A 25,008-nucleotide genomic window follows, 5' to 3' on the forward strand; every position below is an offset into this window, starting at 1 on the left:
TCCCAGCTGAAATGGAAACTGCAAAAGCTTTTACAGAAAGCCAAACTTCTCTTTGCCTTTGTCACCTCCCTGTCTCTGACAGCCCAACAGGAGCTGCTTTTCCTCCTGGCTGAGATGCTGCTGAGTGTTGGAGCAGAAATAGAGTCGTGGATACCTGTCAGGGAAGGGCTGTTTTAGCATTTTCTAAACACGGTGTATTTAGGTCAGTCTGGGTCATTCTGCAGCTGTCCCTTGGGAATGCTGCTCATAAAGCACGGAGGCTGCACAGCACTCACAAAAAGGCTGCGCTGTCACCAGTGTCAGTGATGACCCTGCATTGTTTGATGCTCAGAGGAGGCCTGGCACTCAGCTTTGGCTCTTTGGCCTCTCTTAGCACAGACTGCACATCCACGCACTGTTCATTGTGTGGTCAGCTCAGAGATATCAATGGAGAAGATGTAAACACGTAGATAACTCCACACCCCTTCCTCCAAAAGGCTCCTAAGAGCCCTCACTATGGACAATGCTGGCTTCATGCTTGCAGGGTGAGGCTTTTCCTCACTTGCATTAAAAGAGGAAAACAAACAAGCAAAGACAGAAACAAAAAGCCCAGGACAATCACACTCAAATCACCATTTTTGAATGAAGAAGTGCAGAATTTCTGTATTTGATACTAAAGCAGCTTATTGCAAGTCCAAGCTGCTCTGACAATTCATTGCTGCTGCAGTCAGCACTGAGGAGAGAAGGAAGAATTACCTTTGCAGTTCTGTATGTTTTGTGGGAAGCCTTCTCTGCAATAGAGGCCCCTTTATCCACTCCAGGTGCAGGAGCAGGTTTGGGGCTGCTCTCGGTTTGGTCAGACAAAATGGCTGAAGCCACAGCTGTTGATGCATTCAGGTGCTGAAGGAAGCCATCAGCCTGCTGGAGCCTGGAGATGAGATTTCTTTGTGCTGGATGTTAATAGGAGGAAATGGCAAGCAGTGCCTGCCAAAGGAACTTGGTATGAATGCCAAACACCAGGCGTACCTGCAAGGGAAGGGGGGAGGTGGATGTTTATTAGAGGAAAAGTCTTCCTTCTGGGGGCAGAGCTTCTCCCCACACTCCCTGCTGTTTGCAGCTTTGCAGTCAGTGGTTCCAAGAGCCCAATATCAACCAATTAAACCCTCCAAAGAGATAAGGGAGAACAAATGTAATGGAGTAACCAGACTTTCAGTGCGCTCCAATAGTGGCCCTGTTGCAAAGATATGAATTGAATTGAAGATATGCTGAATGACTCCTTCAGCAGTTTGGAAAGCACCATCTGAAACCCCTTAATATCACCAGCTATCTGCAGAGGTGCAGTACTGAATCACAGCATCACAGCATGGTTTGGGCTGGAAGGGACCTCAAGGATCATGAAGCTCCAACCCCCCACCACAGGCAGGGCCACCAACCTCCACATTGATACCAGCCCAGGCTGCCCAGGGCCCCATCCAACCTGGCCTTGAACAGCTCCAGGGATGGACGGGGCATCCACAGCCTCTCTGGGCAGCTGTTCCAGTGTATCGCCACCTCCTGGGTGAAAAACTTCAATGTATAATATGTATCTGCAGCTTCTTCAAACCAGCAGAGGGAGTTTTCTACGTAATATTTTCACTTCTGAAATAGAAGCCTGTTTGTTATTTTACTGTATTTTCTATTTTCTTAGCAATGCTATGTTACCTCATGGGAACGGCCTCTGAAAACAACAGAACTCCTGCAGCCAAGACCGTCCAGCTCCTGAACACTGCAGGCTGTGTGCGTCCATGTGACACGTACAGATGGGGCTGTGCAAGAAGCAGCTGCCACGATAAAAGCAATCCAGTGTCAAAAGCAGGAAAAACCGACCCACCTGTAACTGCGGGAGCAAACTATTTGCTTAAAGGGGAACACTCAGTTATTCAGTGATTGCTGCTCAAGTGGGTGTGAGACCACAACCCGATAACAGCTGACACGTGACTTTGGTTCACAAGATGAACTTCCTTTAACTCCTTGTGCTCTGGGGTGAAGTTTGGAAACCTCCATGCTGAGGTTTCTCCATGTGGAAGCCATAGAGTGCTGCTCAGATCAACACAGCGCCAAAGCAGGTGGGTTTGTTTAATAGAACGTACCTTTTTAGGAGGTAATGATGACTAAACAAACATAGAATCATTGAATGGCTCAGGTTGGAAAAGACCTTAAAGATGATTGAGTCCAACCATCCTACCCTGACCAGCAGCTCAATCCCGGCCCTGAGCACCACATCCAAAATGTGTGTTGTTCCTCAGAGGAAGTGGGGACAAAAAATACACCTGAAACAGAAGAGACAGTTCAGCCTTAATAAAGTTATTTGGTCGTTTTTTGTTGGAGGTCACTGCAAACTCTAAAGGTTTCCTTCAGTCCCAAATCTCTTAATATCAGCTGTTATAAATCCACTTTAACTAAAGACTTTCCTTTGCAGGAAGTGCCATGGGACCATGTCAGAACACTGCATGTGCTTCAGGGAATCTCTCACACTTATTGCACACTTGCAGTTACATGTACCATGTACAGGAGGTAAGGTATGAGATGGGATCTGGTACGAGCTTCTTCCCTGCCTCAGCCCTCACAGCAGCCTCCAGGAGCCATGGGCTGACTCATTTCAGTGTCTGTCAGGAGGATGCTCCTCCTGGAAATACTTGACATTCTTTTCAGGCTAATTTAGTCCCATGCTGGGCAGAAATGGCTCATCCAGAGCAGCAGGGTTTGGTTCCTGCAGCAGGAGATTTATGTGGTGCTGCTCTATGCTCTGCACCACAACCACACCGTGTTTACGTGCCCTTCTGGCCTCGAGGTCGCTGCTTTCCTTTAAATCTCTTCAGTTCTAAGTGGCCGTTTTCACCCTTCCTGTGTTTCCCACAAACCCCTCAGTGGTGGCGGCTCGAAATAGCTCCGAATGCTTCTTTTATTTTCCCTTCAAGAAACACATCTTGGCCACAAAAACCCAACCCGCCCAATGCTGTGAGCCCAAAGCAATGTGCAAAGCTCAGCGATGTGTTCACCAAGCATGGGAAGTTTGTCCCAGAACTCAGAAGCCTCAAATGGGGGCAAAGGGCTGGGGGGGAATGGTTTGAAACTGAGACAGGGGAGGTTCAGGTTGGATGTGGGGAGGGGGTTTTACACCCACAGGGTGGTGACGCACTGGCACAGGTTGCCCAAGGAGGCTGTGGATGCCCCATCCCTGCAGGCATTCAAGGCCAGGCTGGATGTGGCTCTGGGCAGCCTGGGCTGCTGGTTGGTGACCCTGCACACAGCAGGGGTTGGGGCTGGATGAAGCGGGCTGCTCCCATCAATGCCCGGCGACACAGTCAGCGCTGAGGGGCACAAAGCGCAGCCCCAGCCCGAGCCGCCATATTGCGGGATCACCACAGGGCGGGCAGCGCCTGTGACGTCATCCCGCCTGGCAACGCCGCGCGGCGTGGGGGCGGCGGCGCGCGGCTCTCGCGGGATTTGGCGCTGCCCCCTCGGAGCGGAGCTGACGGGACGGGACGGGGCGGCCGCCTCCGCTCACCCCCAGCCCAGCATCAGCCCATCCCATCCCGCCCCATCTCAGCCCATCTCAGCTCATCCCATCCCGGGCCGCCGGCGGCTCGGAGCGGCCTGGACGCCCGGAGCGGCGCGAATGGAGCCGCCGTGCCCGGCTTGAGCGCCCCGGCGGGACGGCAGCATGGGTGAGAGCGGCGGGCACGGGCAAAGCTGCGGGACCGCGTCCCCAACCCGGGTTCCTTTGTATGTGGGTGGCGGTACCTCTGTGCCCGCTGGGGGGGGAGGGACGGACGGAGGGTCGGAGGCTTCGTTGTTATTTGTCTTTGAATGGAGGGAAGCCTTGTGTCAGAGCGTGCTTAGAACCGAGGCTGAAGGCGTGAAGCGAGCTGTGCTGTGCTGTGCTGCGCTGTGCCGTGCTGTGCTGTGCTGCTCTTACGGCCCTGGGGGCCCTGGCTCCTCATCCAGGCTGCTCAGAGCAGAGCAGAGCACTGCAGGCGATCAGTGCTGCACACGCTGCCTGCAGGTGAGTGGGGCTGTAAGCAGGGCTGGGTGCTGCTGTGTCTGTGCTGCTGTGGGTGCTGCTTTGGTGCTCTGACCTCCATAGCCCTGCAGTGCGAAGCACACGGGAGTTTCCATGGGGTAAGTGGATTATTAGAAGCGTTACGGTGCTGTTTGGCATCCTGTATGAGGCGTGCAGTGAAGGGCTCATCCGGTTTTCAGGCTGTCATTACTGTATGGCACCGTTCCATCTCGTTTCTTTCTCTTAAGCCTGGTTTCGTTCCCTGCGTTCCCCGATTCCAGCGGTGAAGGCGTGGTGCTGCCCCATAGGTGGCTGAATGGAGAGGCCGGCTTAGCTGTGTTATTGTTGCTGTGCGGGTAATTGTAACACCAACAATTCCTGCGCCTCTGCAATTCAGTAGGAGAGTTTCTGCCAGGTGCTGCTGTCTGCAAATGGGCTCAGTGCTAATTCGAGAGCCTTTTAAATATCACAGCATGGTTGGGTTGGAAGGGACTTCAAGGATCACAAAGCTCCAACCCCCCCCACACACAGGGCCACCAACAACATTGGATACCAGCCCAGGCTGCCCAGGGCCCCATCCAACCTGGCCTTGAAAATAGATTTTCTAGATCTCATCCTTCCACCCTTACACTCCTACAACTGAAAAGCAAGGAGCAATATGCAATAAACCACCTCTAAACATAAGAAGGAAGTAAGATTCAAGTGTAGTTTGTATTTGCTGTATTTAATGATGGCTTTGCTTTACCTTGAGAAGCCTTTATTTAATTGTTGTATGATTGACGTCATGGTGGAGCTGGCTCTTGATAAGACACTGTTTGTCTTTTATATCAGCCTGTGAAAGAAGCGTTGTGTGTAAGAGGAGGCTTGGAGGAAACTGCTGGGGCACCCGATGATTTCAGGTTTCCAAGATTAACAGGGAAGTAACAAGAGGACAGCACGACTCTGGGGAGCTAAAAGTGGAAAGGCAAACACAGAGGGCCTTGGAATAGGTTCTGTTTTGTTCTTGTAATAGTTATTGATTCATGTGAGAATGTGATTGATGGCACGCTGGCACAGGTTGCCCAAGGAGGCTGTGGATGCCCCATCCCTGCAGGCATTCAAGGCCAGGCTGGATGTGGCTCTGGGCAGCCTGGGCTGCTGGTTGGTGACCCTGCACACAGCAGGGGGTTGGAGCTGGATGAGCACTGTGGGCCTTTGCAACACAGGCTGTTCTGTGGTGACAAAGGTATTGTCAGCAGCGCTGTGTGATGCCATTGCTGACACTCAGCCAAAGGCTCAGGCTGTCCTTCCAGTGCTCTGTCTTCCACACAACATGAACTGTGGGGATTCAGTGCATGGCTCCACAAACAGATGGAGAACTGGAGAGCTGCTGCACCAAGCGCTGTGTAGGAGGAGGGTAAGGAAATACGTTAGCTGGGCACTCTCTGGTTTTACCCAGTGCTGTGCAATTAGTAACTTCTGGGCGTTCTTAAAGCTGTTTGCAGTTTGGCTGTGTTGGAATCAATGCTGAGGGCTCACTGTGGAGCTGTGCAGACTCCTGGTAGCTGTTACCTTGTGGGTTCATTTCTGCCCGCTACCACTCTTTGTCTTTCAGTCTCCATACACCACCTGTCCCCTGTGTGAGCTGTTCCATGTGCATACTGTCATTGCCTCTAACCCAATAACATGGAATTGGTGTGTTAGGAAAGAAGAGCAGCACAGGTGTTAATGTGGTGTGGGTTACCTGGATGGAAGAGGGCAAGGTGAGCGAATGGAAGTTGTTGCTGGTGGCTCTGGAGTGTAGCTATTACAGGTGGAAACTTAATGGCTGAGAGGGGACGACTCATACAGGTGTCCAGTTGGTGTTTACAGCATGGATATAGAATCATAGAATGGCTCCGGTTGGAAAAGACCTTCAAGATCATCCGACCCCAACCCAACCATCCTACCCTAACTAACAGCCCTCTGCTCAGTCACGGCCCTGACCACCACATCCAAAGGGCTGTTCAACACATCAGGGATGGGGACTCAACCACCTCCCTGGGCAGCCCATCCCAGTGCTTAATACCCTTCCTGATATCTCTCCTGATATCCCCTGGTGCAACTTGAGGCCATTTCCCCTCACTTAAAGCATTGCTTGGACAGTCTTTATTTTGTAATGTGGTTAAACATAATTGAACTTTCCCTCTCCTGACTCTGTCCTTTCCATAACCTTTGCTTTTCCTCTTCTATTCCAAGCTCCCATACTTGTAGCCATCTCAAATGTCCCTCCTGCCCCACGAGGGTGTAGTTTGTTCCTGTGCAGCCTGTCTCCTTCTGAGCAGCAGTTACATGCAACTTTCCCTGTGCTGCTGTGATCATCTGCCTGCTCACACGCTGCCCTCAGCTGGCTCCTGCAATGACACCCAGCAGCTCGTGGCTGTTACACTGAGCTGCTCACTGTGTGTTTCTGCTCTCATTGCTGGCTACGTGATGTGACAGAGCAGCAAAGATTGGATTTTGTAGCTTGCTTGCTCTGAGCAGGATGTTCACCCAGGTGACCTCTGCAGCCTCAATTGTTCTGTGGTTCTTGGCATAAATGAGATGAATAATGTTGTGATGCCAGCACAAATATTTACTTTTTCTGACTAATAGCTGCAGCTATTTTTGGACTGGATGCTGCTCATTGCTCCAGCAATGTGCAGAGCTGGTGCTCTCTCAAGAAGCTGAAATGAAAAAGCAAAGCATCTGTGCAGTGTTTTTGAATGGTGCTTCACCCACAGGGTGGTGATGCACTGTTCACAGGTTGCCCAAGGAGGCTGTGGATGCCCCATCCCTGCAGGCATTCAAGGCCAGGCTGGATGTGGCTCTGGGCAGCCTGGGCTGCTGGTTGGTGACCCTGCACACAGCAGGGGGTTGGGATGGATGAGCACTGTGGGCCTTTGTGACACAGGCCGTTCTATGGTTCTATGATCTGCACTTCCTGAAGTATTTAGGGCCGCTACTGCCAGGATCTGAGTGAAGGAGAAGTGATGGGCCGTGTCTGCTCGAGGTGCTCCATCGTTCCCCTTTGGAATGCTGCACACTGAAGAGAAAGCAACGTGAGGCCGCACGGGATATTAAGTGAGCTTTTCTTATAGGGATGTGTGCTACCTGTAACACGACCCAGGTCCGACACCCAAGTCCTGTACTAGGGCTGCTTTCTGCGGAATAACTTTGAATCTGATATTATGAATTATTGAAACAGCCCTGACAGCTGATATTTGAGAAATGGGCCATTTAGAAGCTTTCAGTTGGTTCCTGCTGGAATCACTCGGGTACAGGATATTCCCAAACATGCAGCATGGCATTTCCCTGTAACCTGAGCCACCTGTTTGTGCTGAGCTGCTACAGGAGAAGCCGTGGCCCAAGCCGTGCTGCTGTAGGTGAGGCAAGGCTGTGTCTATGAGCTCATGTGCACGGTGCTTGCAACTCCCAGCTCCCATTTGCCATCACTGTTAAAGCAACTCCCCTTTTTTAACCGCCTTTGCTGGTAGACTATTATCACATGTTTCATTTGAACAGCTCAGGCTTGTTGAGCTTCCTGAGCAGCCCCTCAGTCACCGTGACCTGATGCTCTTTGACAGTAGAGAAGAATGTGGGTGGTTTGGAAATGCAGCAGCACCAATCAGTCTCTCTGTTCCTTCTGTTGGTTCCTCAGTGGCTGTCAGTGGGTTTCTGTGCACTGCAGTTGTTCATTATTTACCTTTTACACTAAGAAAACAGTTTTTCAGAGTTCCTGGAGATTCTCCTGACCTTTTCAAGGCGACTCTTAATCATCCATTTTTACCTTTTGCTCAGCTTTAGTCAGATGCTTTGGGCTGCGTATGAAGCTTGTTCTCAGCCTTTGCTCTGGCCGGTAGTTACCGACCTCTTGGCTTGTTTGTTCGAGCTGAATCATCTGACACTTCCCTGCCTTCCTGCTGTCAGCCTGGCTGGCCCTGCAGGGATGGATGGGGAGCTCAGGGCTGTGGAGGAGCATGTGGGGCTGCTCAGGGCTGGGCTGGCTGCTGCCGTGGGACAGGACTGATGGGAACGTTCCTTCCAGCTTTACTTCTGTGGGGCTCATTGGAAATGCCCTGGCATTAATTGCACGTAGGGTTTGCTTTCCAAGCTGCGTTGTTGCTGCTTTTTAATTGACTTATTAAGTTAGAAAAATCAAAAGCAGAGCAGTAAGGTGACTTGGCACAACGGGTTGAGTCGTTCCCATGAAATGTGATTTTGGGACTGGATGAGAAAAGCTCCTATGTTTGCTGCTCCAAACATGAAGTCACCGTAGCACCATCAAGTTTGCCTTTACTAAGGGAGAATCACAGCGCTTAACTCTGAAGTGATGCTTCCAATTACGAAAGGCTTTGTTTTGGGCTGCACTTCATGCGCTCTGATTTGCACTGGAAGTCACCCCGTGAGTGCAGCTTCGTGCTGTGTTTCATTAGAGATAACTGGAGGCTGCTGCTGCAAAGGGCTGTAGCCCTGTGGTTGCTCCCCCTGGCCAGCACTGGCTGCTGCGGTTCATTTGGCTGTGGTGTGAGCTGATAAGCTGCTTGATGTGGTAAACTGCTCTGCGAGGTTTACTATCGTGTCAGCAAGCAGAATGGCCTTACCCTGACTGTGTGATCATTGGATCCTGTGCAGGAGTGGATGGGAATGAATCTTAGGGCAGGGAATGAAGACACTCTCACCTGTTTCATTTCAGCCTGTGTCACAAAGGCCCACAGTGCTCATCCAGCTCCAACCCCTGCTGTGTGCAGGGTCACCAACCAGCAGCCCAGGCTGCCCAGAGCCACATCCAGCCTGGCCTTGAATGCCTGCAGGGATGGGGCATCCACAGCCTCCTTGGGCAACCTGTGCCAGTGCGTCACCACCCTCTGGGGGAATGCAGAGGGACAGAGCATGGCAGGGCTGCTCCTCATCCTCAAACTGCTGCCTGTAGTCGTAAGAAACTGTGTTCTCTATATGCAACTGAACAGTCTGCTCCTGTAAAACAAAGCCCATCTGGTTTTGTAAGTGGTTAATCAGAGTGTTATTTTGTGTAGAGATTCTGACGTGAGGCTTCACATATTTGGCCGTGTTTACAAGCTGCTTGGGAGTGTCTGCAGAGCTTCAGATAATCATCTCGAGAGTGTGTGTGCCACAGGCTGCTTGCTGGGAGCTTCACTGTCCCCAGTTACTGCTCTTCTGAACCCAGGTACAGTGAGATGCTGCTCTGAAATCAGGGCGGTGGAAGGGCTGAGACAATTAAGTGGCCCAGAGAGGCTGTGGATGCCCCGTCCATCCCTGGAGCTGTTCAAGGCCAGGTTGGATGGGGCCCTGGGCAGCCTGGGCTGGTATCAATGTGGAGGTTGGTGGCCCTGCATGCAGTGGGGAGATTGGAGCTTCATGATCCTTGAGGTCCTTCCAGCCCAGGCCATCTGTAATTGTAATTGATAGGGAATCTTTTGGAAAAGCACTTGCAAACATTGGAGTAAGTCTTTTTATTAATCATAAATGATTGTAAGCTATGCTGTTTTGCTCACAGAAAGCGAATGCAAGGCTTTGTGTGCATGACTCAAATTACATGTGGTTCTGAAATTTAATAAGTCCTTTAGCAGAGGGTTAGAGTGGAAGACAGTGGCTATTAAAAATCACAGCTCTTATGGAAAGCATACCAGTATTTGTGGCAGAATCAGAAGTCATCTTGGATGAAATCCTTTGGAGCTTGAGGAGGATGTGAGGGTGCATCTTATCTATGCTGTAGGGCCATGTGTCATTTAATGGTGCTGTTCTCAAGTGCATTGAGAATGGCAGAGGTGATGCTTAGCTTTCTTTGAGCTTTGGTTCTGTTGCTCTCCTGCCTGCAGTGACTGCTGTCCTGTGCCCCAGATGGTTTTTCATAACCTTCTGTAATGTCTCTGCTCCCTTCCTGAATTCCTCAAATACCGAAGTTCTGTGTTACTATCAATTAGCTATGCACGATGTGGCACATGCTGGAGCTGTGTCCAGGCTGCATATCTGCCTGTTAGGCAATCAGCAGCTTAAATGCAGGGTTACTTCATAATCTTTAAGGTTTTTCCCAACCTGGATGATTCTGTGATTCTGTTACCTGCTGCTCACAAGGCTGTAGCTGAAATACTGTGTCCAGTTTTGTTTCCCCCTGTATGTCAACAAGCTGCAGAGCCTCAAGCACAGCAAGGAGGACAGTGCATGTACTACATGGGAAGCTGGTTCAGCTTGGAGGAGAGAAGGCCATGCTTGTCTTGCAATGGGGTTGTGTTGCCTCCATCCCTTGCAGCCTCCCAAGATGGAGCTGGACAAAGCCTTGTGTGACTTGCTTTGACTTTGAGGTCACAGTTGCTTTGAATGGTTTGCAGTATGTGACCTACTGAGGTTCTTTCAAACTTATTTCCTCCCCACTGTGATTCAAAGTGTTGCAAACCCTGCTGGCTTAAATCATCATCTTGATAAGACGTGGTTAAAACCCCTCTAAATTCACGTCACAAATGGATTTTTAAAGGACTTGATTTCTTACATTTCAGGACATAATTGAGCTGCAGAAGCAATGTAATCTCTTTTTGAAGTATCTAATTGAAGCTTTAGGGTGCCCATGAGCTTTAGTGGTTTTGACTGGCTGCTGTAAATACCCGCTGCAGAAGGGTTTCTGTCAGTGCTTTTCAATCAGCTGTTCGATTGTCCTATTGACTAAAGTGTCCGTGCTATTAAATGAATGAACTTCATTAAGGCAGTAATCAGAGCAGGCCATCCCGACACAATGAAGTCAGACAGGAGCACTTGCCGCTATGTTAATGATAAGCATATTTTGTGGTTCTTGAAAGATCCCCATCTGGGGCCGTTCAGACCATTGCATCATTCCTGTTTTGGAAGCTGAAGGGAACACTTTGTGCACCATCCCAATGAAGCTGTTAAGTTTCCATGGATGTCTTTCAAAGCCCAATTCTTGCCGTGGTTGCTGAAATACTGATTGCCATTCAGAATGAGAGATGTGCCAAGTTGAAGGCCGTCCATCACAGCATCCGGGTGGTGTTTTCATGCCGTGGGAGGAGTTTGTGGTCAGAGCAGAGGGCTTTGGTTGAGCTCATCACTGCAATGTGGGAATGCTGAACCTGGAGCTGTGATGTGCTGCCCTTTGGGGCTGGAGGAGTCCTCAGAGCCGGCTGTGTAAGGAATGCAGCTCTGGCAGCATCAGCATCTTGTCCTGATGTTAAAGGAAGGGAACTCTGGTATAGTTTGAATACAGGTACATCTATTTTTTATCATTCGGATGCAGGTTTTATTTTCCTGTAACTCAGTAAAAGGATTTCTAGCTCAGATAAGCAACAGAATCTTCAGGTGTCTTTTGTGAGCTGATGCTTTAGTGCAGCTTTGGGTGAGAAAAGTGCTAACAAACCTGGAAATACAATGTTGACCCTGTGGTACATCTGCTGATGTTCAGTGCTGATGTTCAGTTCAGGGGCTGGCAGGTCTAAGTGAGATGTGCTCATTTCCTTGTTCAGAGCTTCTTGACATGGCCTGGTTTTAGCAGCTGCTGTAGGCTGGTGTTCTGTGACTCACTTTGAATGCTTTACCAAAATAGGTGAAACAAAACTAATGTAAAGGAAGAAACAGGAAGGGGGGCATGAGCTGTGTGTGGGACTGTACCTGAGTCACGGCCTGAGGAAGTGGTGCTGGGGTTGGTTTGGTTTTGGTTTTTGTTTTCAAGCCTTTTGTGGTCCGTGGTTTCTTTGCTTATTGGATTAGTGGCAGCTCAGCTTTACTTTTAAAGACATTTGCAGCCTTTCCTGCTGCTGTCACCTCTCTATTTCTACTCTGGTTTCATGTACTGAGCTCTACTGAGACAGTGTAAGAGGCAGCACAAAGCATCACTTTCTGCTCAAGGGAATTTCCCCAGTAAAACACTTCGACCTCTTCTGTTTCTACATGATAGTCTAAAATCCTTGCAGTTAGCGCAGGTGTTCCTATAATGCTTCTGCTGTGTATCTCCTCTTGCTGGGTTCTATCACAGAATCACAGAATTATCAAGGTTGGAAAAGACCTAGAAGATCATCCAGCCCAACCACCATCAGATGATCCAGCCCAACCACCATCAGATGATCCAGCCCAACCACCATCAGATGATCCAGCCCAACCACCATCAGATCATCCAACCCAACCACCATCAGATGATCCAGCCCAACCACCATCAGATGATCCAGCCCAACCACCATCAGATGATCCCGCCCAACCACCATCAGATGATCCCGCCCAACCACCATCAGATGATCCCGCCCAACCACCATCAGGTGATCCAGCCCAACCACCATCAGATGATCCAGCCCAACCACCATCAGATGATCCAGCCCAACCACCACCAGATCATCCAGCCCAACCACCAGATCATCCAGCCCAACCATCAGATCATCCAGCCCAACCACCATCAGATGATCCAGCCCAACCACCATCAGATGATCCAGCCCAACCACCATCAGATGATCCAGCCCAACCACCATCAGATCATCCAGCCCAACCACCATCAGATCCAGCCCAACCCCCATCAGATGATCCAGCCCAACCCCCATCAGATCATCCAGCCCAACCACCATCAGATGATCCAGCCCAACCATCAGATGATCCAGCCCAACCACCATCAGATGATCCAGCCCAACCACCATCAGATGATCCAGCCCAACCCCCATCAGATGATCCAGCCCAACCACGATCAGATGATCCAGCCCAACCCCCGTCAGATGATCCAGCCCAACCACGATCAGATGATCCAGCCCAACCATCAAGTCTCATCATTCAGTGGGGGATGAGGGTGGCATGGTGATTATTGCTCAGAGTACTTGGAGGATGTGGGGGGGAAACAAATAGGCAATTTTTGATTCTGTTGGGTAAGGTAATTGTGGAATATCCTGAGTTGGAAGGGGCCCATAATCATAGAGTCATAGAATCCTTTGCCTGGGTTACAAAGGCCCACAGTGAATCTGCTTGGGTCCAGCAGTGCGTTTCTTGCTCTTGAAGGCTAAAGGGATGGGATTCCCTGCTGTTATCTTTTGTCTCTAATGTAAGTTTTGTCTGCTGTGAAACTGCATTACTGTAACTCTGTGCATTTGTACATACTGACCAAGGTGTTACCATAGTTTTAGAAGAGGCTAAATGTTGGGCTTTGTGATAGCTGTGTAAGTGAGGGTAAGAGCATTAATAAAGTTTATTTCAGGCATCTCGCAACTGTGTGTTGTGACCTAACTGCAGTTTTGCTGGCAAGGTGCTTCTGGAGGCCAGACAACTTTCCAGGGCTCAGCTTCCAGTAAGTGATTTTCCGGCTGGGCCGACCTGAAACCAACCTGAAGGGACCCTTACAGAGCACAGCACGCGGCTCAGGCTCCTCCTGCAGCCTGATGCTGGACTTGGCCCTCCAGCTCCGCTCGAGGCTTCCTGGGTATCTTGGCAGTTGATATATGGGGTTGTCAGTGGTCCCACGGGTGACTTTGGTTTTGTTTTGAAAGCCATTCAGTGTCTGTTGCAAGAGGTTTATTTTGTCTGATTTCTGTCTTTTTTTCTGGCTCATACAGGAAGGTCCCCGACAGCACTGTAATATCCTAAATGAAGTAGCGTTAATGTGAGGATGTGCTCTGTGCTGGATGGGCACGTGACCCCCAGCTATTGCCACTCAAAACAAAGGCAGGCTGGAATTCTGGTGTATTTTCTGGTCTTTTCTGTTGTTTGTTTTTGTAGAGCTCCCAGAGCAACCCCAAGGGCTTCTCTAATAGGTGGCTTAAGGAAGAGCCCAAGTAGCTGAGGGCTCTCTTTAAAGCCAGTGGAGATGGGCGTTGGGTGGCTGTGCTGATAAGGATTCTTCCCGGTGCTGACGCTGCAGCGCTGCCTGGGGAAGCTTTGGAGGAGCACAGAGTTCACCTGTGCCAGCAGAAACGGAATGCCTTGCTTGGGTGATAGGCTGGCGAACAGTGCCCACTGCTATGAGCAGAGGGGCTGTGTCATTAAGTTGGGTGCTTTACACCTCTGCCGTGGGGATGCAATGGCACTACTGACTGGTTTTGATGTATTAGATCCATGTCATTAGGAAGTTATCATCTTACTGGGAACCAAGAGCTGAACAGACCGTGCCCACAAAGCCAAAATAACCCCATGTTTCCCCCTAAGATTTCCAGTTGTTGGTGTGGTGTTTGCTTGGCTTTTTTTTCTTAACACCGTCAGTTCAGCCAGTGCCCCAGCCTCACTGAGCTGCATGAGGAGCTACAAGGCATGGTTTAGTAGCTTAGTGTGTGGTAATGCTGACAGGAGGGTGGTCAGACTGGATGATCTCCCAGGTCCTTTCCAACCTTGTGGCTCTGTGAGCAGGGCCAGCTGCTGCAGGCTGTGCCTGGTTTGGCTTTGAGCATTCACCATGAGGTTGTACAGCCCTGGCACTGATTCCTGGGGCGTTCCGCTGGTGAGCGGCCTCCACTTGGACTTTGTATCAGTGGGGATGACCTTCTGATTCTGGCAGCTGGGGGAAGCTTTCAGCCCGTTTCACTATATACTTCTCTAGCCTGTGCTCCTGTCAGTTTATGTATGAGGATTTTATGGGAGCTTTTGTCCAAAGTCTTGTTAGAACTGGGTGAGAAACAGCGTCCCCAGATTTCTGTTCGCTCGGTGAACTAGTTTTGCATTGAAGTCAGCTGTCAGTGTGGGCAGGCAAGATTTCTTCCTTATGTCTTTTATTTTTACTGCTTGTTACCCAGGTGCTCTTGGGTGGCCCAGACTAAGCTGAGCTCCTCTAACAGAGCATCCAGCCCCTTGCCTGCAGCCAAGATCATAGAGTCATAGAATGGCCTGTGTCACAAAGGCCCACAGTGCTCATCAGCTCCAACCCCCTGCTGTGTGCAGGGTCACCAACCAGCAGCCCAGGCTGCCCAGAGCCACATCCAGCCTGGCCTTGAATGCCTGCAGGGATGGGGCATCCACAGCCTCCTTGGGCAACCTGTGCCAGTGTGTCACCACCCTCTGGGGGAAAAACTTCCTCCTAAGATCTGACCTAAACCTCCCCTGTCTCAGTTTAAACACTCATCTGAATGTTTCTGGGTCAGGTTCTCAACTACTAGAACGAAGTACCAAGGGAAGTGCTTGATCTGTCAGTTCTAGACGTGGCTGATCCCTGGATGATGACTTTATCCATGTATTCTCTAATGGCTGTGTTAAAAAGCAGAAGGGAGGCAGGATGGGTATTCCTGCTTGGTTGTGTTGCTGACCTTTTACTACTTAGGACTTTGTTTTGCTTTTTTGTCTTTATTTATTCAGGTCATGGCAAGCCTATATTGCTGCAGTCTAATGTGTAGTGGACATTTTTAGTAGCGCTTCTGATCTTGAGGAAATGAGAAGCGATGTTGGATATAGATAGGAGTGTCTCCAGAACATGGAGCCTCCTGGAGCACGTCTGGGTGGTTCTTGAGAACCTCCTCCAACTGTTGGCGTGACGGCGTCTGTGCTTTACAGCTGGGTGACCACAATGAATGTATTGTGTGTTCCAAGGGCAAATACAGAAATATTCCCCCTAGGAAATAAAGAGGCATTAAAGTAATTAGTTTGTGTTGACACAGTGAGGCTATGATTACTGCTTCATGCTGTCCTGTGGGAAGAGGACCAGGTGTTTGGCACCTTGTGTTCTGCGTCCTGCAGTTACCTTTGCAAAGCTGGTCCTGTGTTGTGTGCATTGGAATGTAGTGCCTGTTTGTGTGCCTGGGCAAAGGACGTGGCGTGGCCTTGTGTGAAGTCATTGTGTGTCCAGGTTTCCAAGATGGTGGGTTGGGTTGGTTGGAAGATGACGTTGTTATTTCCAGGTGATGGATGGCTCTTGTCTTTATGATGTGTGAATGGCAGAATTTCTGATCTATTCAGCAGTGTTTATCTCAACCACTCAGTGGGAGAAAAGTTGAATACCAGCCCAGGCTGCCCAGGGCCCCATCCAAACTGGCCTCGAAAACCTCCAGGGATGGATGGGGCATCCACAGCATCTCTGGGCAGCTGTTCCAGCACCTCACCAAGAGCGTCAGTGATGTGACTGGGTTGGGCTGAGTGGAGATGATGGCTGCAGGTCTGTGGGAAGTCCTGGCACGAGCAGGATTTCTTGATGAACACGTGAGCCCTTCTTTCCAAACAAGCCAGGAGCTGTCAGTAAGCAGCTCCAATGGGTCTTGTGCAATGAGTGCTCAAGTATGCCAGTGCATTGCAAGGCTCTTCTGTGGAAACTTAGTTATGTCAGCATTAAAGCTTGCTCACTTATTGCTCTATCCCAAACCAGATGAATCTAAAGGGAGATGCCCTTTAAATATGGGTGCCAGTGAGTGACTGCTTCACCATATCCTTGTGGTTTTATTAAATTTCTTGGTTGAAACTTGCTGAAGTACTGGGATGTTTTTGTAGGCGTGGTAGTGAGTGTGAGTGCTGACCAAGTGCTGTGTGTACCATACCTGCCCAGTCTGATCTCTCTGTTAGGCCCCAGTTACACATCCCATAGCAAAGGCCTTCGCCTGTTGGCAGTGGTTCATAGCTGCTAAGTCTGAGTCTGTGCCCTGGGTTTTGGGCACTGTTCTCCTTCAAACTTTTACAGTACAAAAACCCACCCACCCGCCACACACAAAATGTGCTGTTCCTGGTTTTGCTTTACCTTAATAAGTGACTTTTTCCTCGTTTACCTTTCTGAAGTGGTTGGGCTCGCAGCAGTTCACAAACAAGTGTTGCTGTGAGGATGTTAACACCTGCCTGAGCTGTTTGTTTCTTTTCTTTTCTTGCAGTGGAGTATATTGTGGAGTATGACTACGACGCAGTGCATGATGATGAGCTGACCATCCGAGTTGGGGAAATCATCCGGAATGTGAAAAAACTGGAAGAAGAAGGATGGCTGGAAGGGGAGCTGAACGGCCGGCGGGGCATGTTCCCTGATAACTTTGTGAAGGTGAGTTTTCCCCAGTGACTTCTACTGGGAGAGGATGGTCGTGGCTCAGTCAGCTGAGCTGCAGTTATGTGATGCTTCAGCTCAGATGGCAGCTGTTTGTTTGAGGAGCTCCTTCCTGACACAGCCTTCTCTGTGTCTGTGTGAAGGTCCAGGGCATGGAATGGCTCTAGCTTGAAAAGCAACAGTGAAATGAGTGGAGCTGTGAAAACAGGCTGCCTTTTGCATTTACTGTGTTTGTGTCCTGGCTTTAAGTGAAGGCTTTGCTTGCAGTTGTTCTTTACTCATTTTTATGCGCTGCTGAAAGAATGAATTGCCCACCTTTAAGAATGGTTGGAGTTAACCAGTTGTTCCTCTTGTGCCCCTTAGCAGGAATGCTTTTCGCTTGTCTAACACTTTTAACTTGTTTTAGCTCATTGCCAGATCTCTTTGAGGTCTAGGGCTGTGTATAAATACTAACTTCTTTTTCGATGCTCATTGTGCTGAGGACATCCTTGCCTGGCCCATAGGTGCCATGTAGGAAGGCGTCAGGCAGCACGGCAGTTCATGCCAGGTCTGGGCTCACCAAGGTCAGTTTGCTGATAACTTTAGAGGGTTGGAGCTGGCTTGCTTTTATGTGAAGAACTGAATTAATTGCATGTTGTTTTGCTTGTCTCCAAATTCAAGGAGAGCTTCCACGGACTTTGATGTAAATCATTGTGTTGTCAACACATGAAGGGCTGGTGAGCTGCAGGAAGGTGGTAAAAAAGCAAGTGGAGCAGAGCTGTACTTTGGCCTTACGAACAAGAAAGGTCCTTTGAGAAATGAATTGTCTCGTTGGTTACCTCACCCATCAGCTGTTGTAACTCTAAACGAGGTGGTGGCCTGTGTGTCAGCTGGGCTTCCTATGGAGCAGGCTGTGTTACTGCTCTGAGCACCCTGCAGCTCCTCAGAGCAAACCAGTTGGGAGTGGAGAATGGAGCAGGTCGGTGGGGTGGGCTGTGACAAGAAGGAGGGGGACCAATGTGGCTAGCTTGGATTTCATGCTTTTCTGAAAGGATCTCTGTATTACTGGCGTCAGTGTCATCTCATGCATTGCATGGGGACTTGGCTTGGGTTCATCAGAAGGCTGAATTGATTGGTTGGTTTTATATATGTATGCAAAGCAGTGTGTGTGTGTGCATGTATGTATATAAATACATCACAAGAATTGAATGGAGGCCAGTGTGTAACCTCTCCATGAATAATCTGGATGGTAAATTGTAATCTGCTTTTTGGGTAGGTTAGCGTTTGAAGCTGAAGGTGCATGTGCTACTCACTAGAGTTGCCTGGCTTTTTCCTATGTGAAACGTCCTGAATTATAATAAATACATGATAGTTTAAATTGGACAAAGCTGGACACGCTGTCTTGTTTTCAATGAGATGTTTATGAAGGGGGGAAAACTGGAACACAGGAAGTTACATACAAACACAAGGCAGAACTTCCTTGCTGTGCGGAGCTGGGACTGCTGCCCAGGGGCGGTGGACTTTCCTTCTCAGCAGTCAGGTCCTGTGATGGATGCCTTCCTGTGTGACCTGCTACTAGTTGAGTTGCTAACAGCCTTGCAGGAAATAATAGCTTTGTGTTGGTGTCTTCATTTTCTCTCAGACTTTCTGAGTGTTTCCATGTGGTAGTTTGATGGTAGCTGTACAGTGGGAGCAATTAGTCCTGCGCTGTTCAGGGTGCACCAGACGAAGCTGACATGGTGCTTTCTGGTGGGTGTTAGGGTTAATTTGTTGCACAGACGAGTAGGTGAGCTAAGCTGTGTTAACCCATAATACTTCTAAACAAAAGGGAGTCTGTGTAAGCTTCCTGTGGATGCTGATGCACTGCTGATAATGCTCGATGCCTTGTAATGTGTGCAGATAGCTCTTATTATTATCAGACTTTCTGCATGCTGAAGAAGGCTGGTGGCTGATTCTGTGTGCTGGCTGTTCTGTGGGCCCAAACCTTGGCAGGGTAAGCCAAAGCCTGAGGCTCTGTGTGGTTCTTAGAGCTGACTTGCACCATGTTATTCTGCATTCAAAGAGAGTGCATCCTAACCCTCAGTTAAGGAGAATCAGATGCTCCATAAAACTTCCATGTTCTTGGTTAGTAGTGCCACAGTGTGCTTGACTGGAAGGTGGGAGGTTTTTCCTCCCTGCCTCATAACAAAAGGTACTTTCTCAGTATTGGTTCTGACTCCTGGTTCATACACTCCTTATTTCTGCCTTTCTTATTTTAGTTGCAGAGCTCCTTTGCAGGTATGAAGGTTTGCAACCTCAGCTCCAAGTTCTCATTTAAGATTCCGGCTTGGTTTGTGTTCCTGTGTGCATTTAGTTAAGCTGTAATACTTGAACTGAGTGTTTTGTTCCTGACATGGTTATTATTGCCATTTCTCTTCCTGCTTTCTACATGGGCAGCATTGAAGTAAACAACCTCATAAATTCCTGAAAGGAACGAGCAGTGGAAACCTCGCAGACTTCTATTGTTTTCTTTGACAGCAGCTTTTCCTTTCTAAAGTTCATCACTGTGAAACGTACCCACACCCATTCGTGTTCAATACGAGCTGGAGTGGCCTGTAATGCTGCTAAATGGAACCGTCACCCTCCAACTCTTGCATTGATGATTTGGTGTTTGTTCATCTACTTGTTTTAGAAACCTTTTGTGCACACACAGTGAAATGGTTTTTAGGATTGTAACAATAATTGAAATAAAGTGAGCAGCTTTTAATCTTTATAGCCAGGCAGACTGTGGATCTGCTGCTCGTGACAGTGAAACCAGCTGGGTCATAAGCTCAGCTTGGGGCAGTGCTTCAAGTGAGGGAGGGGCAGCGGATAGATGAACTCATAGCTTCCATTGGTGAAGGCAGACAGGCTGCTGAGCTCATGGGGCACAGTGGGGAGCAGGCTGGGGTCCTTCTGAAAACATGTGATGGGTGTGCCCACCTGTGCACAGCAGGGCTGTGCTGTGCTCAGTGCTGTGCTGTGCTCAGTGCTGTGCTGTGCTCACTGCTGTGCTCAGTGCTGTGCTCAGTGCTGTGCTGTGCTCAGTGCTGTGCTGTGCTGTGCTCAGTGCTGTTTGCCCGCAAGGTGTGTGCCGTCCTGCTCAGGTTAGTGAGCCCCTGAACTTTGCTCGCTACGACATTTTCTTCTCTTCCTCCTCTGAAATAAAAAAAGCAGAACACAGGGTGTGTTCGAGCAAATATGTCCCTGGAAGTGGTAAGCTTGCTTTAATTTCTGTACGTTCTTGAAACCAAATAGCGTACGTTGATTTTGTGCTCAGGGAAATGAATGCGGATGGCAGCATGAGTTAAAAAAGCGATGGTTGCGGTATGATTTGTTAGGTTTAATGTACTTTGTGTATGCGCTGTCTCTGAGCTGTTTGAGTAACAGAATGATTCGGTTTTGGTTTGGGTGAACTTCTTTCCAGTGTACAGAGATGGGCAGGAATTGTAGTCGGCTGCAGTGCTTGCGTGAAGGATTCCTAGTTTTCTTACAACTTGTATTGTAACAGTTGAAAAAATGGATCAATAGCTACAAAATTCTGTACTTAATGTCTGTGTAATGGGCCATGCGGTTAGGAAGCAGATATGGGAGTCCTCTTTATTAAAGTCAGCAATGAAATGCGTACCTGCTTCCAGAGCTTCCAGATGGGCGCTGCTGTGCGTCACACCAGGCCGTGTGTTTTGACACCTGTTCGCTCTGAATTCTTTGCATTCAAGTAATGCTTGGGGGAAATTAAATGTATGCTACTAAATCAGCCCTAGCAGTGCAGGGATGCTCTGCTTTACGTAGCTGTCTCCTTCCTTTTGTGCTGTTTTGAGGACATTGGCACAGATTAGGTTTGCCAGAGGATGAGGGGCTTTGGGGGTATGGAGGCTTCTTTGGCTTCCTGCTGAGGGGGGAGGAAAGCTGGTCTGGTGGGGAAGCAGCTTTTATTTGGTAGGACTTGGGGTTAGTGCTCAGTGGGGCTGGGCTGGTGCTGGAGGAGCACCCAGGCTGTTCCCAATCCCATCTATTGAGTAGGATGGTAACAGGGATTAGTGCGACTGTGGGGTGAGAGAATTCACAGCTCTGCCCTGTGTGAATGAACAGTGGGACAGGTGTGAAGGTAAATGGCTCGGCTGTGCCTTGCATATAATGAGGTGGAACCTTTGTTTCTAAAAAGGAAATAAAAGATAAAATGCCTTGGCAGATAAAGCCAATGACATTCAAATGCAGATGTGTGTAGTAGTTCTTGTTAGGATTCGGAGCTCATCACAGATTACTCATGTTTATATGGGTCTTTATTTCTTCCTACAACTAGGTCTATGTATGTCTATCATGTCTATGACTGTGAGGGTGGGCAGTGATAGGACAAGGGGGAACGGTTTGAAACTGAGACAGGGGAGGTTTAGGTTGGATCTGAGGAGGAAGTTTTTCCCCCAGAGGGTGGTGACGCACTGGCACAGGTTGCCCAAGGAGGCTGTGGATGCCCCATCCCTGCAGCCATTCAAGGCCAGGCTGGATGTGGCTCTGGGCAGCCTGGGCTGCTGGTTGGTGACCCTGCACACAGCAGGGGGTTGGAGCTGGATGAGCACTGTGGGCCTTTTCAACCCAGTACATCCTTTGATACTTCTGCTTTCCATAAAGATGAATCTGCCCATGCAGTTCCGTGGAGCTGTGTGCCCTTGGATGTGTGCAGCCACACTCAGGTGTTGTGGGCTGGAAAGGAGAACTGCAGTATGTGTGTGGTTACTCCTTCAGCCACATGAAGCAATGTGCACTTCTGCCCTTCCTTCGTTCCACTGCGTTGTGTGTAATTTTGTAACTTCCTTTCCAAGTGCTGGAAGTTTGTAGGGAAAGTATGTTGCATCAGGTGCAGTTTGCAGCTACAATTAAGCGAGCTGCAGAGTGTATGTGGTGTCTGGGCCAGGAATAACTAGCAAAATGCATAGGAGGCTTAGACTAAGTTTAGACCTTTTTCTATGTACAGAAATCTAAGGTACTGCCCTAACTATGGGCTGTGCAATTACCGTGTGTAATGATAGTGAAGAGGTCAATTACACAGGTAATATGTAATGCTGCATCCTGGCAATCTCTGGGTGTGCGTCCCAGCGCTGGCATTGCAGCACTTTCTCACGTGTCAGAGAACAAGATGTGCACACCCAATGCTGCTGATGGTACAGCTGGTCTTTGCTTTTTGTTTAATGAGGTTGAATGAAGCAATTAGATTTGCAAACGTACAGTGTGCAAGTACGTGTGAGCTGACCTCTGCTGTTCTGCCAGCCTGCAGCACCAAGGCCTTCATCACTGAATCACAGAATGGCCTGGGTTGTGAACCAGCCCCACTCTGCTGCCATCACCTTTCAGGTGTAGGAGGAGAGCCTCCTTTTCCCAGCCCAAACAGCCCCAGTTCCTTCAGTCTCTCCTCATAGGCCATTATTCTCCAAGCCCTTCCCCAGCCTTGTTGCCCTGCTCTGGACCCGCTCCAGCACCTCCATGGCCTTTCTGTACTGAGGTGCCCCAAACTGAACACAGCACTCGAGGTGAGGCCTCACCAGTGCTTGATAATTACCTTAGCTGGAATCCTTTGGAGTCTCACAGCAGAGAACAGCCGTAATGCCAGCAGGTACAGGAAGCCGGGGCAATGGTGAGCAGGGACGAAGGATGCTGCTAATTAAACATCAAAGTGCCTGTGGTGGTTAATGGAGCATGTGCTGCTCTGGGCCAGTTTGTTTCTGTTACTCCTGTGAACGTTGCTGGAGATTAATGTCAGCTTTCCTTCCAGCCTCACAGTCCTGAACTGAAATACATTTAGCTGGAGTGTATGGAAGTCAAAATATAAAGTATTTATATTTATATTTATATTCAGCTTTGGAAGAGATGGAATTCAGCAGGAAGAGCAGCAATGCTGCCTTCCTGCTGAGCAGTCCCTGCTTCAGCCATAAGCTGGGGGATAAACCAACCCTGGGACACATGAAATTGCCCACAAGGTAACTTGTCTTGGAAAACAAAGGTTATCAAGTCTGAGTGTTGTTCAAAGCTTTGAGGGACTGTAACTGCTTTCATTTTTAAAGTGATTGGTTTCTGTTTCCAAGAATAACTTTGAACCCCTGGGTTGCTGCAGCGCTGTTTGCGCCAGCTGCCAGCAGAGCTCATCTGCTGGGTGATGGGGAGTGCTCCAGGGATGGGGTTCAGGCAGCAGCTCAGCTATTTGTGTTCATAAGGTGTCTAGATCTGTCCTTTCAGTTCATGGCAGGCGTGACAGAAGAATGGGGCAGGTTGTTCATTGTCCTTTCCTTGCTGTGGTTAAACACCTCACATCTGGTGTTCTGTGGACACTTGCATTCAAGATGAGAAAACCTACTTCCATGGGGAACCACAGTCCAAGGGAATGGACATGGGACACTGTTGGTTCAGGAGGCTGATGGTGTTACAGCTGCCAAGTGTCTGACTGTCTGCTGCTGTCATTAAGGCCATGAAGGCAGGAGGTGGTGGGCTCTGAACTGTTAGAGGGGAAGGCCTTGTGCTCCAGGAGCCATCGTGTTTCACTGCACTTGGTCAGAGTTTTTGACTCACATTTGTATGTGACGGTGTTTGTCTGCATCTGCACACAGTAACACACCGATGTGATGTTAGTCTTTGATAAAGCAGTTTTGCTGCTGTAGGGTGAAGGGTTGAGGTGGTACAAGCAGAGCAGTTGCCTGTTTCACAGAATCACAGCACGGCCTGTGTCACAAAGGCCCACAGTGCTCACCCAGCTCCAACCCCCTGCTGTGTGCAGGGTCACCAACCAGCAGCCCAGGCTGCCCAGAGCCACATCCAGCCTGGCCTTGAATGCCTGCAGGGATGGGGCATCCACAGCCTCCTTGGGCAACCTGTGCCAGTGCGTCACCACCCTCTGGGGGAAAAACTTCCTCCTCAGATCCAACCTGAACCTGCCCTGTCTCAGTTTCAAACCATTCCCCCTTGTCCTATCACTGCCCACCCTCACAAACAGCCATTCCCCTCCTGTTTGAGTGCTCCCTTCAAGTACTGAAAGACCACAATGAGGTCTCCCTGCAGCCTTCTCTTCTCCAAGCTAACCAAGCCCAGTTTGCTCAACCTTTCCTCATAGGAGAGCTGCTCCAGTCCTTTGATCATCTTAATGACCTCCTCTGCACTCATTAATTTGCTCGTTCCAATTGCTTCTCTTCCCTACAATGAGTGGCAGGTTCAACTCTCATCTTTATTTCCTGCCCAGTAGAGTGTGAATCAGAAACCTCATTTCCAAGAGCAGGAGTAGACAGTACCATTACTGCTGTTCTGATGGGCTGAACAAGAGCTGAGAAGATGATCTGGAGGCTCCAACACTTAGGTCTGTGACTTTTCATCTCCCTGTTCTTATGTACTGTGCTGCTGCTTGAAGAATCCACTGAAGGATTCAGGTTTGTTGGATAATGAACTTCTCTGTGTCCTGTTGTTCAGGAGCAGGCGAAATTTATGGCCATCCATCCCTTGTGTCCTTTCAGCCTTCTGACCTGGTTTCTGCATCATCGGTCATTCCTTGTGGGGCAGGCAGTGGGCTTAGCATTACCCTGATCTGTGCTGGTGCCAGCAGTGTGTAAGGGGTGTGACATACACATTTAATGGAGGCTATAAAAAAGGAGAGCCATTACTGCTGTGGTTTGCACCAGAATAAGTGGGTGATTGCTCCCAGGCTGAGCTCTTGATGCTGGGATTGCTTTGCTGACCTCGTAGTGCCAAGTCATACATGCATGAAGTCTGTGTTGCTCATGGAAATGCTGACAAGCCTCTCGCTGTAGTGGGTTGGCATAATACGAATATTAAAACTCCCAGCTGCAGTGGATGTCAGACTCGTTTTGTTTTTGCTGGCTGGCGATGAGTGATGGCCTCATCTCAGAACAAGCTGAAGTGTCTGGGAAAGCTTCCATTGTCATAATGCAGGCTCTGTTGAGATGCACAGGTCTGCCTTCAAACAGCAACACAAACCACGAGAAACCCCTTCCTTGTTCTGAAGGCAATGACTGGCAGTCCCGGGAAGGTTCAGATAGAACAGTAACTGGGACGTGTTGTTTTGGTT

The 25,008-nt window shown here is 49.3% G+C and overlaps 2 protein-coding genes and 1 long non-coding RNA gene across 6 annotated transcripts in view; 2 read left to right on the forward strand and 1 right to left on the reverse strand.

Annotated features, from left to right (window-relative positions):
• Positions 1-614: 614 nt before the first annotated feature.
• Positions 615-1,926, reverse strand: LOC146761616 (uncharacterized). The gene is made up of 2 exons (XR_014944313.1): positions 1,681-1,926; positions 615-1,005 (listed from the first exon to the last, which is right to left on the reverse strand). It is a non-coding gene; the product is annotated as an uncharacterized LOC146761616 (long non-coding RNA).
• Positions 1,927-3,481: 1,555 nt separating this feature from the next.
• CD2AP (CD2 associated protein) overlaps positions 3,482-25,008 on the forward strand; it is a 52,181-nt gene continuing 30,654 nt past the window's right edge. For 3 of the 4 annotated variants that reach the window (XR_014944312.1, XR_014944311.1, XM_085542322.1), the window contains exons 1-2: positions 3,482-3,686; positions 16,786-16,946. Coding sequence is in view for 2 of the 4 variants with exons in the window: in XM_085542322.1 (XP_085398448.1) it covers positions 3,683-3,686; positions 16,786-16,946 (165 nt within the window). In the remaining 2 variants the exon portion in view is untranslated. Of the gene's footprint in view, positions 3,687-16,785; positions 16,947-20,132; positions 20,163-25,008 lie in introns of those variants that run through there. The other variant, XM_085542323.1, reaches the window with a different exon arrangement.
• On the forward strand, positions 9,076-13,222 carry LOC146761617 (uncharacterized). Its single transcript, XM_085542325.1, has 2 exons — positions 9,076-9,206; positions 12,018-13,222. The coding sequence occupies exon 2, from the start codon at positions 12,079-12,081 to the stop codon at positions 12,805-12,807; it is 729 nt and encodes a 242-aa protein (XP_085398451.1). The 5' UTR covers positions 9,076-9,206; positions 12,018-12,078; the 3' UTR covers positions 12,808-13,222.

The sequence above is a fragment of the Coturnix japonica genome, chromosome 3, assembly GCF_054131305.1.
Source record: "Coturnix japonica strain WE chromosome 3, WE-NBRP24, whole genome shotgun sequence".
Lineage (NCBI taxonomy): Eukaryota > Metazoa > Chordata > Aves > Galliformes > Phasianidae > Coturnix > Coturnix japonica.